At 43.5% G+C, this 14,140-nt stretch overlaps 1 protein-coding gene across 6 annotated transcripts in view; it reads left to right on the top strand.

The window, feature by feature from the left end:
- Window positions 1-13,518, top strand: part of LEUTX (leucine twenty homeobox) — a 61,938-nt gene extending 48,420 nt beyond the window's left edge. For 3 of the 6 annotated variants that reach the window (XR_014060932.1, XR_014060933.1, XR_014060931.1), the window contains 2 exons: window positions 8,407-8,558; window positions 9,303-11,308. Coding sequence is in view for 3 of the 6 variants with exons in the window: in XM_081516403.1 (XP_081372529.1) it covers window positions 8,407-8,558; window positions 9,303-9,773; window positions 13,225-13,287 (686 nt within the window). In the remaining 3 variants the exon portion in view is untranslated. Of the gene's footprint in view, window positions 1-8,406; window positions 8,559-9,302; window positions 11,309-13,224 lie in introns of those variants that run through there. The other 3 variants (XM_081516403.1, XM_081516405.1, XM_081516404.1) reach the window with 3 other exon arrangements.
- The last annotated feature ends 622 nt before the right edge of the window (window positions 13,519-14,140 follow it).

Below are 14,140 nucleotides of genomic sequence, written 5' to 3'. Positions count from 1 at the left end.
TGAGGCTGGTACCAGCCAGCTGGTGGGTGATCCAGGTCCCAGCCTGTCTGGCAGTGGGGTTGAGGTGGTCCTGGGGCTGATCTCCACAAACTGGGGAATGAGGCAGTGTCTTAGGGCCATTGCTGAACCACTGGTGGGTGGAGCCAGGTCCAGGGGTTTCTGGCAGCAGGGCTTGGGGTTCCCAGAACTGGTGTCAGTGCACTGGTGGGTGGAACTGTGTCCTAGGGCCTTTGTTGCAGGGTCCTGGGAGTCTTGGAGTTGGTGTCACCCACTGGTGGACTAACTGTGGGGCCCCAGGGGTCCCAGAGCTAATACCAGCCCACTGGTGGGTCCCGGACCCTCTGGTTGGTGGGGCCAGGTCCCTGGAGAGTCACCTGATTGATATTGGGTATCCCAGGACTGGTGCCAACTGACTGATGGGGGGGGTCCAAGTCCTGCGCTAATAGGCTAGAGGGAGGATTCCAGAAGGACACGCACTAGCAGCAGTGTCCTTGTAGCAGAATGAGCACCTCAGAATGGCTGCTGGCAGATGAGTCCCAGTTTCCTCCTGCCCCTCCAGGAGGCTCTCCTGGATCTGCAGGTGTGTCTGACACAGGTTCCTTACAAATTACTGCTGCTGCCCTGGGTCTCAGAGCATCAGAGATTTCGTGTGCACCCTTTCAGTTGAGTCTGTTTCCTACATCCACTGACTCTCCCAAAGTAAGTCCCACTGGCCTTCCAAGCCAAACAGTCCAGGTGTTTGTCTTCCCGATGTAGAACCTCTAGGTTGGGAAGCTCAGGATCCTCACTCCTCTGGGTGAATCTCTGCAATTGTCATCATCCTCTTGTTTGTGGGTTGCCTACCTAAAGTAGGTCTTGACTGCATCTCTGCTTATCTTGTCGTGGTTTCTTTTTTATATCTTTGTATCTTTAGTTGTAGAAGATCTTTTCAGCTAGTTTTTGGATCATTTTCATAGACAGTTGCTTTGTAAATAGTTGTAGTTTTTGTGTGCTCATGAGAGGAGGTGAGCTCAGGGTCTTCCTATTCTGTCATCTTGGCCACTCAGCCAAGTATTTTTTTTTTAATATACCACAACTGACTCAAGAAAAAACATATAATAATATGAACAAAACTATAAAAGTAAAGAGATTGACTCAGTAACCTCCCTACTAGAACTCCCCTAGATGAGATGGCTTCACTGCTGAATTATGCAATACACTGTATGGCCAACATTACTCTGATACCAAAGGCAGACAAAGATATCACAAGAAAGGAACATTACAGAGCAATATCCATATGTGTTTTTCCACATGCCTGGGAAAGAGGAAATGTGACTGGTGAATGTCTAGCTATCCTCCCACAGTGACTCATCTGTGATTTTTTACAGGTTTGCAAATGACCTCTTCTAAACTAAATTCTCTCTAAACTATGGAAAATACACAATGTAAGAAAACGTTAGAATTAAATTATATCCATTGTAGAAGGTAATTGAATATTGCTAATATTTCTGTGCTCTACAATGACCTAAATTAAAATGGTTCTTTAAGAGAAAAAACTGCCATCAAATTTGTATGCTGAAAATATTTATAACAGATACAGAGTTGACCTGAGACTTTATAGTTCATCTAGAAAGTCATCAGCAGGTTTCAATACATACGAAAAGACTACCCTGGGATTGCTACAATGGTGGTCCTCTAACTGTGGTTTCCATATCAATAAATCAGCTCATCTGGGAGTTTATTAAAATGTGTATCTATGGGTCCCAATCTGTATCTACATATATAGTGATATATTGAACTCTGGGGGTGGGACCCAGCTTTATATGTTTTTATAAGCCTTCAAGGTGATTCTCATGTATCCTAAAGTTTGAGGTCTATTGGATGACAAAGATCTCTCTTCTGGTCAAAACCTTGCAAACTCAAGAGAATGAGAAGACAAGACACACAAATTGGGAGAAAATAATTGCAGAACACATATCTGATAAGACTCTTGTCAAAACAAAGAATTCTCAAATACACAATAATAATAAGAACAAATCAATTTAAAAATGGGCCAAAGATCTGAAGGAGCTTCTCTGGTGGCTCAGTGGTAAAGAACCTGCCTGCCTATGCAGGGTTCGATCCCTGGGTCAAGAAGATCCCCTGGAGAAGGAAATGGCAACCCACTCCAGTCTTCTTGCTGGGAGAATCCCATGAACAGAGAAGCCTGGCAGACTACAGTCCACGGGGTCTGAAAAGAGTCGGACACAACTTAGTGACTGAACAACAGCAAAGAACCTTGACAAAGAAGATACACAGATGGCAAATAAGTATATATGATGCTTAACATCAGATATCATTAGAGAACTGTAAATTAAAACAACAAGATAACACCACAAACCCTTTAGTATGTATAAAGCTAAACACAGACAACACCAAACGCTGATGAGGGCATGGAGGGACAGGGCCTCTCATTCTGTGCTGGTGGGAGTGCAAGATGGTACAGCTACTTTGGAAGACAGTTTGATGGTTTCTTATAAAACTAAATGTATTCTTCACTGTGTTTACCGCCAGTTGTGCTCCTATATATGTTTACCCAAAGGGGTTGAAAACTTTTGTCCATTGAAAAATTTGCACATAAATATTTATATTAGCATTATTCATAATTGCCAGAAATTGAAAGAAATCAAGGTGTTTCTGAGTAGATAAATGGGTAAATAAACTCTGGTACATAAAGACAACGGGATATTATTCAGCACTAAAAAGTGTGAGCTATGAAGACATGGAAGAATCTTAAAGGCGTATTACTAAGTGAAAGAACCCAATCTGAAAAGGCTACATACTGTATGATTCTGACGTAGGACATTCAGTAAAGGGTACAACTGTGAGGATAATGATCAGAGGTTCCCAGGGTGAAGGAGATGAGTAGGTGCGGCACAGATGATTTTTAGGTCAGTGAAGCCCCCTGCATAATATTTTAAGGATGAATGTATGTTAGTACACATGTCTCCAGACCCACAGGATGTATAACCCCAAGTGTGAGCCCTCAGGTAAACTGTGGATTTTGGATGATTGTGATGTGTCAGTGTAAGTTCATCTATTATAAAAAATGTACCACTCTGACGGGGCATGTGGATAATGGTGGGGGGTGCTATGTATGTGTGGCAGCAGAGGGTATATGGGAAGTCTCTTTACCTTACTCTCAGTTTTGCCTGGAACCTAGAACTGTTCTTAAAAAAAGTCTAAAAAAGACATTAGGGGGAGAGCTGGTGAGATAAAAAATAGTCTGGGAACTTCCCTGGTGGTCAAGAGATTTAGAATCTGCTGCCAGTGCAGGGGACATGGGTTCAGTCCCTGATAGGAGAATTAAGATCCCACATTCTTCAGGGCAACTAAGCCTGCATGCCACAACTAGAGAGCCTGCACACTGCAGCCAAGACCCAGTGCAGCAAAAAAGAAGAAGAAAGTCTGAAATTTAGTTAATCTACCCATGTAAATTTCTTGGTTTTGGCAAATGTACCTGGGTATGTAAGACATTAACATTAGAGGGAGCTGGATGAACTGTTTGTGGAAACTTTCTAATTATCTTTGCAACTTTTCTGTAAATCTAAAATTATTCCATTATAGAAAGTTTATTCACACAAACAAAAAACCACTACAAGCCCTACATGGATAGCTAGAGTATAGGAGGCTCCAGTGACCAGTTCAGCACAGTGCATAACAAATTCAACAAGGTACCTATGGTTTTTGAGAAAGCGTAATCTCCCAATCTGGGTCCTGGGAAAAATTCCTCAAATACAGAAATGTTTACATATGTCACCAAAATACATGAGTAAGACCTCTTGCAGAGAAAAACATTGTGAGGAAGAATAAATGAAGGTGAGAGGAAAAAAAATGAACAAAGGGTCAGGGAAAGGGAAGCTAAGAGGCAAGAGAGCGGCATGATATTTTTTTAAATTTAGTTTGAGGATTTCCCTGGTGGTCCAGTGGAATCCCTGGCTTCCCTGGTGGCTCAGCTGGTAAAGAATCTGCCTGCAATACGGGAGACCAGAGTTTGATCCCTGGGTTGGGAAGATCCCCTGGAGAAGGGAATGGTTACCCACTCCAGTATTCTGGCCTGGAGAATTCATGGACTGTATAGTCCATGGGGTTGCAAAGAGTCGGACATGACTGAGCGACTTTTACTTTCACTGGTGGTCCAGTGATTAAGAATCCACCTTGCAATGCAGGGGACTCTGGTTCGATCCTGATTGGGGAACTAAGATCCCACATACTGCGGGGCAACTAAGCCCTTGTGTCTCAATGAAAGATCCCACAAGATGGAGCAAAGATCCTGAAAAAAACGGCCAAAAGCAAAAAAAAAATCTTAAATTAAAAAATTCAATTTGTTAAGTTCACTTGCTTAGAATTCTTCATGGACTTTCAGCTGTCCCAAATCCAAAAATTCCTTAACCTAAATTACAAGGACCTCTGTGATTCAAGCTCTGCCAAGTTCTTCCCCCAAGTCAGCTACTGTCTCATGCGGGAAGGCTGGGAAGACCTGATGTTGGGGTGCTTTGACAGTCCATCTCCTCCACAAGCTGTCCCTTAGACATTCATTCTTGCCCCCCAGTTCACACCGAGAGCTGCTCACCCAGAAAACCCCTTCACCTTTTGATTTCAGGTATCTTACCAACTTATTCTTTCTCCCAGCACCCTGTTTGTTTATTTTATTCTGAGTAACAGTGTTGAACATTTTATCCATGTCCTCCTTGACTTTGATTTATTTTCCTCCACTATTTGAGGTCAGAAATGAAATTTGGACTCACACCTTTATCCCCAGGACCCTGGACAGCACCAGGCACAGACTAGGTTCTCATTAAGCCTGTTGAGTGGATGATGGGAGGGTGTGGCATTAGGGAGGGGTAGGGTGGGGACATGATTTTGTTAAAATTTTGCTTAAATATTAGGCCTCTAAACCCAGCAGATATATAAGACTATACAATTCAGAGTCAGGCAACATCTGGTTGAATCACTGCGTTTCTCAAGGATTTCTCATGGCAGGTAAGCTGGGCGAAGGCAATGCATGCTGAAGATGCTAGAGGTTGAGTGGCTGGGTTGTGATAAACTGAGGTGAGAGGGGTGAGAGTTTGTGGTAGTCTCTGAGCTTTGCCAGCACTGGCTCATCAGTTTTGGGAATCATTGGGTTATACCAACAGGGAGCATTTGAAAAACAGTGCTTACTGCATGACAGGTCAAGCAATCGACAGATGATTTTCGTTGTTTTTGGCTGTGCTGGGTCTTTGTTGCTGCTTGAGGGATTTCTCTAGTTGCGGTGGGTGGAGGCTGCTCTTCGTCGTGGGGCCCTGGCTTCTCATTGCTTCTCTTGTTGAAGAGCACAGGCTCTAGGGGCTTTGAGGGATGTGGAATCTTCCCAGACCAGGGATAGAACCCATTTCCTCTGCATTGGCAGGCAGGTTCCTATCCCCGGGGAAGTCCACAGACAAGTTGTTGGGACAAGGAATATCGACTTCATTCAGAAAGCTGGCAGACAAAGAGGATGGTGGACTTGGGTCCCAAAGAACCTCCGTGTCTGAGTTAGAATTCAGGCTTCTTTTGTTCTAAAAGGGGAGGAAGTAATGTCAAACATTTCCTGGTTCCCATCAGCCTCCAGAGGGAATGTGTTAATGACTTCCTTCCTGCAGTCATTCTCAGGTGAGCCTAGTCGAGATATTTCCTATATGGTAAACAAAGATATTTTAGCTTAATGATCATTACCTGGGAGGCAGGGTTCCCAGAGATGGGCTGTTATGTATAATTTAAGCTTATAGGCAATATTCCTTTAGTGATTAACATGTAGTAGAAAATTCCATCACCAGTAATGTAAGTTTTTGTTTCTCCAACTTCTTTTTAACAAGTGGTACTATCATACTTTTAAATGTCAACCATTTGGTGGTGTTCAGAAAACAAAATTCAACTGAGTAAATTTTAAAGATTTTATTGGCTTTATTCAGTGATTCATGAATCAGGCAGGATCCAGTCTAGCATATCGATAGGAGCTCAGAGGAACTGTGTAAAATGAATGATTTGTATTGTACAGGCAGAAGGGAATAGGAACTAGGTTATACAAGGCGGGAAATCAGATTCATGCAGGGTTACTTCCCTTTATGGAATAGCAGGGGTCTATCAGGCAGTTACCTAACTAGTACTGATTGAGCAATTCCTGAATGATGGGCTTAAGATTCCATTTCTGGGAGAGCTGAAACTGTAAATTAAGTCTGTCGGCAGTGTGGAGCATAAGTGACTCCATTTTGGGCCTTTTGTTTTTAATAGTACATGAAATTTGATCCAGTTCCATTTCTTTATTAACCAATGAAACTGAGACTCTTCACTCTATTTTAAAGTCTGTTTTGCTTTTCTCTTTTGCTAATTTCCTACTTCTTTGACATTTTTCTAGTGTTTTTTTTTTTTTCCCCCTTTGAGGCTTAGTAGAACATTTTTGTTGTATTCTGGACACCAATAATTTATTTCTTATATTGGTTGCAGATGTACATGTATGTGTACTCAGTAATGTCTTGACTCTTAGCGATTCCATGGACTGTAGCCCACCAGATTCCTCTGTCCACAGAATTTCCCAAGCAAGACTACTGGAGTAGGTTGCCATTTCCTCCTCTGGAATCAGCTCTGCTTGCTTTCCAGGCCTGTTGTATAGGACTCAACCTGGAAGTTCCCCTTGTCACCCTCTTGTGTGGATTCTCCTTTCTTCCACACAAATTCCCCCTTGTTTGTTACCACCACCCCCAAACCCCTGCACTGGGTGGCATGGGAGATCTTAGTTTTTGATCAGGGATTGAACCCATACCTCCATTCATGGGAAGCTCAGATTCTTAACCTCTGGACCACGAGGGAAGGCCCCCCTTCTTGTTCTTTATTTTGCTGGGTTGAACTATATCCTCACGTAGCACACGAAATAAGTTGGTTGAACCTGTGAGCATCTGAATGTACCTTTATTCTGTTCTCATGTGGAAGGATAAATTTGATTGCATAGAGAATTTTATCTTGAAAGTCATTTCCTTAAGAATGTAATATTAAAGTCCCCAACTATTACTGTGTTGCTGTGTATTTCTCCCTTTATTTCTTTAATATTTACTTTCTATATTTATGTCCTCCTATTCTGGGGGCAGAAATGTCTACAAATGTATCTTCTTGTTGGATTGACCCCTTTATCCTTCTGTAATGCCCTTTATTTGTCTTTTGTTACAGTCTTTTGTTTTAAAGTATATTTATTCTGATACAAGTATTGCTACCCCAGCATTCTTTTCCTTCCCATTGGCATTGTTGTTGTTCAGTCGCTCAGTCATGTCTGACTCTTTGCAACCCCATGGACTGCAGCTCACCAGGTTTCCCTGTCCTTCACCACCTCCTGGAGGTTGCTCAAACTCATGTCCATTGAGTCGGTGATGTCATCCAACCATCTTGTCCTCTGTCGTCCCCTTCTCCTCCTGCCTTCAGTCTTGCTCACCATCAGGGTCTCTTCCAGTGAGTCAGCTCTTCTCATTAGGTGGCCAGAGTACTGGAGCTTCAGCATCAGTCCTTCCAGTGAATATTCAGGGTTGATTTTCTTTAGGATTGACCCCTTGGCATGGTATATCTTTTTTGATCCGTTCACTTTCAATCTGTCTTCAGTTTTGAAGTATATCTCTTATAGACATCATATAAAAGGCATATATTAATAGAAGCTTTAAAAAGTCCATTTAGCCACCTAGGCTTTTTGATTGGAGAGTTTATTCCACTTACATTTAAAGTAATTATTGATAGATGTGTAATTGCTATTGCAAAAATTATTTTCTGGCTTTTTTTGTAGTTCCTCCTTCTCTTTCTCTCTTACCATGTGGTTTGATTGTCTTCTTTAGTGTTCTGTTTATATCTTTTCTCATTTTCTTTAGGTATTTAATATAAGTGTTTTTTTTGTTGTTACCATGAAGTTCACATATATAATATCCTATATATTTTTAACCCCCCCTACATTTATATTTGTATGACACATTTTACATCTTTTTACTTCATGTATCTCTTGACAGGTTATTAATCTTGAGTTGATTTTACTACTGTCTTTTACTCTTCCTGCTTGCTTTGTGTGTGACTTATCCACCCCTTTTATTATTGAATTTATATATATATTTAAAAATACTTATTTGGCTGCATTGGGTCTTATTTGCGGCATGCAGGATCTTTTATTGCCGTGCACAGACTCTCTGGTTGGGGTGTACCAGCTCCAGAGCATGTGGGCTTAGTAGTTACATGGACTCATGGACTCAGTTGCTTTGCAGTGCGTGGGGTCTTAGCTCCCCGACCAGGGCTCAAACCCATGTCCCCTCATTGCAAGGCAGATTCTTAACCACTGGACCAATGGGCAACTCCCTTGGAAGTATTTTTTAGGAAAGATTTTAATCTATTCTCTTTTAACAGAAAAGCGAAATTCAACTCATCGATTCCGCACACGCTTTAATGGAGAACAGCTAGGAGCACTAAGAGATGTATTTGAAACGACCAGGTACCCACATTTGCTCCTCATAAGAACACTTGCTTCAGTTATTCATCTTGATGAGTCAGTAATAAAGGTATGTCCCTGAGGTCTGTCTCTATATAGCTAGATAGCACACCTAACCCAGAGTTTCACGCACATTTAGTCATCATGTAATTCTCATTGCTTGAAAAATTGCTGTGTGCCAGGACAGATGTTAAGCATTTTATATATTTGTTCCACTTTTTTTTTTTGAAGAACAAGAGTCACAGAGAGGAATCATCTTCCAAGAATTATAAACATTAGAGCTAGAATTTGAACCCAGGCCTTTCTGACTCCAGACCCACAATGCTAGATGAGATCCTTTGGTGATGGATTTGGGTCTGTTCCTGTTTATTTCTAGATTCTCCTTAATACAACATTCACAGTTATCTATATACCTTGTGGCTAAGTTCCCTTAGAGTCCTCAGGGTGTGAGAACCGCTGGACGAATCCTGAAGGCACCCCAAGCTACACTCCCACTCCATATGCTCAGGCTTCAGAATCCTCTCTGAGAACCCAGAGTATCCACCAAGACAAAACTCACTTTCTAAATACACCTCCTGTTTTTGGCTGAAAGCAGTCTGTCCTGTCATGCCCGTTGCCAGCACAATCCTATGTCCCCTTTGCCTCCTGGATTCCAGGACCAGGAGAGGATAGAATTTTCCTCACTCAAATTAAACATGAAGATGTGTGAGAGTAACTTTCATATACCAGAAACAACCAAATTTCTAGAGTATGTGAGGGTTCTCCTTTGGATGATTCCCCCTTTTATTAACTTGCTCATCTCTTCCCTTTCCAGACTTGGTTTAAAAACCAACGTGTCAAAAGGAGGAGGGAGGAGAATCAGACTCAGCAAAATCTGTCACCAGGAGACCCACATCAGGGTGTTTCAGTGAAGGAGGAAGAGATGTCCTTACCGGGCACCTCAGGAAGCACTCATCCCACGAGTCTCAGCCTTTCAGATGATTCTCATCACAAGCTACCTAAGCTTTCTTGTGTTGAGCAGCGTGAAGGGGCTGCTGCCACTCCATGCCCTTCATGCTGCAATTTCCTGACTGATCATCTCCAACAGATAAGTCTCAGAGACTCTGATCCTCCTTGGGCCTCCATTCCTTATGACATGGATCAACTTATACAGTTATACGACTTACCTGGGGATGATGACCCCAGCAGTCTGGATCAGTACCTCTTCCCAGAGTGCTCCAGCTGGGGGACTGTGACCAGCACTGATGACCATCATGATGGTGAACACAGCTACAATCCTGAGAAAGTTCCGTGATCCAAATATTTTTTTAAAATGGTTTTATTTATTTATGTCTGGCTGTGCTGGGTCTCTGTCGCTGCGTGGGCTTTTCTCTAGTTGCAGGGAATGGGAGCTGCTCTCCAGTTGTGGAGCTTGGGTTTCTCATTGTGGTGGCTTCTCCTGCTATGGCACACAGGCTCCAGGCGTGCGGGGTTCAGTAGCTGCAGCACGCAGGCTCAATAGTTGAGGCTCCCTTCTGTCCTCTAAGTGCCTCCTCAACCAAATTTCAGCATAAAGGGCAGTCATCAGGTGTCTTTGGAGAAATAGCAGAAACTAGCTAGTTCTCCTAGTTTGTCCCAGTTGGGCTATCTCCATTAATACCATGTAAAAATACCTATTTTTCATGGGCCATCTTTGTCTTTAAAAAAAAAAAAAAAAATTAGGGATCTCCCTAGTGATTCAAGGGTTAGGACTCCATGCTTCCAATCCAGGGGACGTGGGTTCAATCCCTGGTTGGGGAACTAAGACCCCACAGGCCGCATGGCACAGCTGAAAAAATAAACATCCAAATAACACCCCCCCCAAAACAAAACCATTTAAGAGTGTGACATAAGCAATAGATTGGATGAGGAGGTCCCAGCACTTGTACCTGACAAAAAAAACCCAATGATTTAATAATTATCCACTGATGAAAATAGCTCTGGGAGAGCTCTGGAGTTCAGTTACTACTCGGCAGGGTAACAGGCACATGAAAGATGCTCAACATGGCTTATCATCTGGGAAATGCAAATCAAAACTGCAGTGAGGTATCACCTCACACCCACACACATCCACACCCAGTCAGGATGGCTGTCATCTGAAAGACCACAGGAAATGTTGGCGAGGATGGGGAGGAAAGGGAGCCTTCAAACACATACAAGAACACGTCCCCATAGGAAATGGAAGCCTTTTATCCGTGCCACCCCATAGCTTGCGGCCAAGACTGATCCCTTGGGCTGTGACCTCACACTTGCGCAAAGAAGAGCAGGCAGGCCTTATCCACTTTCACTAAGGAGTAGCAAGGAGCCCTGGGGCTGTCGGTGACACCCGAAGCTTTTGCCACTGACGACTGCCCAAGTCTTCCCGCATGCGAATCCCAGCTGACAGAACTGCGAGGCGTCCATGCCTGAGCTCTCAAGAGTAGGAGCTGATGCTGCAGCTTCATCCAACACTGGCCCTCACCTACAGTGTGAAAACCCACATCGCTAATCAGAGGATGTGACTGCCCGTTGACCTGTGAGATGGACCCAGCCAGTGAGAGACTCCTCACTCCATCTTCTGTCCTTGGCATGTTCATTCTGCCTGCATTTCCCATAACAGGAGCTGTCACAAGAACGTAGTCTTAAGAGATTAATGTGTTGCTGAGACCACCTGGACTCAGTATGTGCCTGAACCCAGTTAAGGCCTCTGTATAAACATTTTAAGATTTGTTGGGTGAATCTTGGTGGGTGGATTTGTCTTGCGTCCACCCAGGATGAGCTTTGTAATTAAGTTCCTTTGTTCATTAAAGCTACCACCCATCAGTCTGTTGTGATCTGCCTCTTTCTTCACTCTCTTCCCGCACTCTGAGTATGGTGACCAGTTTATGAATCATTAGGTTGGTACCAAGAAATGGAATGAATGGAATGGAACTCGATTAAAACTAAGGTTGTAATCCAGTACTACAAAGGATGGGTGGGCCAGAAGGACTCTCCTACTGTCCCATCAGCTCTATTTTCTCTCTGGTTTGGAAAAAATTTAAAAGTCAAAGATGATAATGAGAAATCTGACCTGCCATCACGTTGAGCATAGGTTAGGCAGAATGATCCAAATGAAGATTGACAAAGAGAGTCTCTTCGCTGGGGACCCAAAGCCTTTTTACACAGCAGTGAGTAAAAAGAATCAATGGTGGAAAGTGAAGTTTCTAGGTCTCCTTGATGTAGGAGCCCCACCAACTGTGATACCAGAACCCACTGGTGAAGTCCTGACATGCACTATGGTGAGACCATAAACATGAAGTGCTGATGGGATTACAGAAGGTGGAGTGTTTAAACATAGGCAATAGGTAAAGAAGTTGTGTCTCCTTTGCCCGAATGCTTTATGGGAAAGGATAGTACCTCAGGTCATGAAACACATCCCCTCCTATTGGAGGCTACAGTTAAGAAATAGGGTGAAACTTTGGAGGTGAACAGTTACATTTCAACAGTCTTTATGTAAAGTGGCTGCATTTCCTTTCCCTGATTGGGTGGACATTGTATCTGACTGGGAAATGGTACTCCTACCAAGTACTGTAAAACAGAGGGCACATACATTCGCCCTTCTACACTATTAGTCAAACATGCTAAATAAGAATGAGTAATATTGCATGTCCCAGGGGTGACTCATTGGAATAGAGAATTTCTGCTTGAGAAGCAAGCTTACTATTCCTTAAAAAAAAATTTGGCCATATTGTGGCACATGGGATATTCCTTGTGGCGCATGGACTCTAGTTTCAGCACTCTAGCTTAGTTGCCCTGCAGTATGTGGGATCTTAGTTCCCCGACCAGGGATTGAACCCGTGTCCCGTACATTCCAAGGTGGAATCTTCACCACTGGACCACCAAGGAAGTCTCAAGCTTGCTATTCATATTAGCTGGCTAATGGACACATTGGAAACTGTCCCTTTGACTAAAGGATTTGAAATAATATTGGGACCTGAAATAGCCATGATATCTTGGATGATGTTGAAGAAATGCTCTAAGGGGAATGGCTGTACTTAGAAGAGTGTGTAACAAAATGAAAATGGTTTATACCAGAACATGCTGCCTGGGTGATGCAAGGAGGAGGTATGATCAGGCAGCCTTTTTAACCCTGGGACTCACTTTGGAACCATGAGAGGACCCACTGGATTCTATCATGACATGGACAGTGCTGTATATGTAGCTCAAACTGGCCAAAGAGGAGCTGCTAGATCTGTGGACCAAAGATCCAAGGTAAATGGACAGCATCTCGCTTGGAAAGACCACCACTCTGATCAAAGAAAATTAGAAATAAGCTCAGTGGGCTGCACTGAATGCATCTTCCTAGCAGGATAAAAGTATTAAACAGCAGTAAAGGTTCCTGCCTTTCATTTTTTTTTTTAATTATGTATTTGGCTGTGCTGGGTCTTAGTTGCGACATGTGCTGTCTTCCCTCTTTGTTACGGCATGTGGGATCTAGTTCCCTGGCCAGGATGGAACCCGGACCCCCTGCATTAGGAGTGTGGAGCCTTAGCCACTGGACCACCAGGGACATCCCTGCGTTTTGGTTTTTACTGACTCATTGGCGGTGCCCAGTGGCGTGGCTGTGTGGTCAGGCAGAGGGGCAATGGTTACCTGGCCTCTGAAAGGATACTGAGTGAGGCGTGGTACCATAGAAATCACTATGGGAGTTTGAAGGGTGTATTAAAATAAGACCTATCTATGCTCCCTGACTCTTACAGGTTTGCAAGATGTTTGGATTCAACACGCCGATATCCATGTGCTTGCTTCTCCTCAGTCTATGAAATGAGTGGGTCTTGAAGCACTGCTGTGCTGCAGAGATGGGCTGAACCTTCATCTGTTCATCTTGCTCCGTGTGAGGCAAGCAAAGCCAATAAGAGCTGTCCATCTGCCAGCAAAGTGACTGAGACTGCAAGTGAATATGTGACTTTTCCCTGGGGGGAAAACCCTGATATAGCTGGAGCATGAGATGTGACTATACATGCTGCGAACAGGGATGTTTGCTAAGCAGAAAACTGTACTGTAATTTATTATTATTTTTGATATCTACTTACTTGGCTGCACTGGGTCTTAGTTGTGGCAACATGAGATCTTTGTTGAGGTATACGGGCTTAATTGCCCCGAGGCATGTGGGATCTTAGTTCCTTGATCAGGGATTGAACCCGTGTGCCCTGCATTGCAAGGCGGATTCTTCTTTTTTTTTTTTTTTGGCTGTTCTGGGTCTTGTTGCTTTGGGTAGGCTTTTCTCTAGTTGGGGCGAGTGGGAGCTGCTCTTCATTGCAGTGCTTGGGCTTCTCATGGCATTGGCTTCTCTGGTTGTGCAGGACAGGATCTAGACCCCCGGGCTTCCTTAGTTGAAGAACATAGGCTCAGTAGTTGTGGTGCATGGACTTAGTTGCTCCATGACATGTGGGATCTTGCTGGACCAGGATCAAATCCGTGTCCCCTGCATTGCAAGGCGGACTCTCAGCCACTGGACCACCAGGAAGTACAGGACTGAACTCTTAACCTGTGGGATCTGATGCTGTGTCTAGGTACATCGTGTCAGAACCGAGTTAAAATTGTTGAACTCCTAGGTGGGGTGTGAGAATTGTTTGGTATTGGGAAAACCCACACACACCTGGAGCCAGAAGTGAA

The sequence above is a fragment of the Giraffa tippelskirchi genome, chromosome 7 (assembly GCF_054371585.1).
Source record: "Giraffa tippelskirchi isolate mGirTip1 chromosome 7, T2T-mGirTip1v1.2.pri, whole genome shotgun sequence".
Lineage (NCBI taxonomy): Eukaryota > Metazoa > Chordata > Mammalia > Artiodactyla > Giraffidae > Giraffa > Giraffa tippelskirchi.
This window is presented reverse-complemented; position numbering and strand designations above follow the sequence as displayed.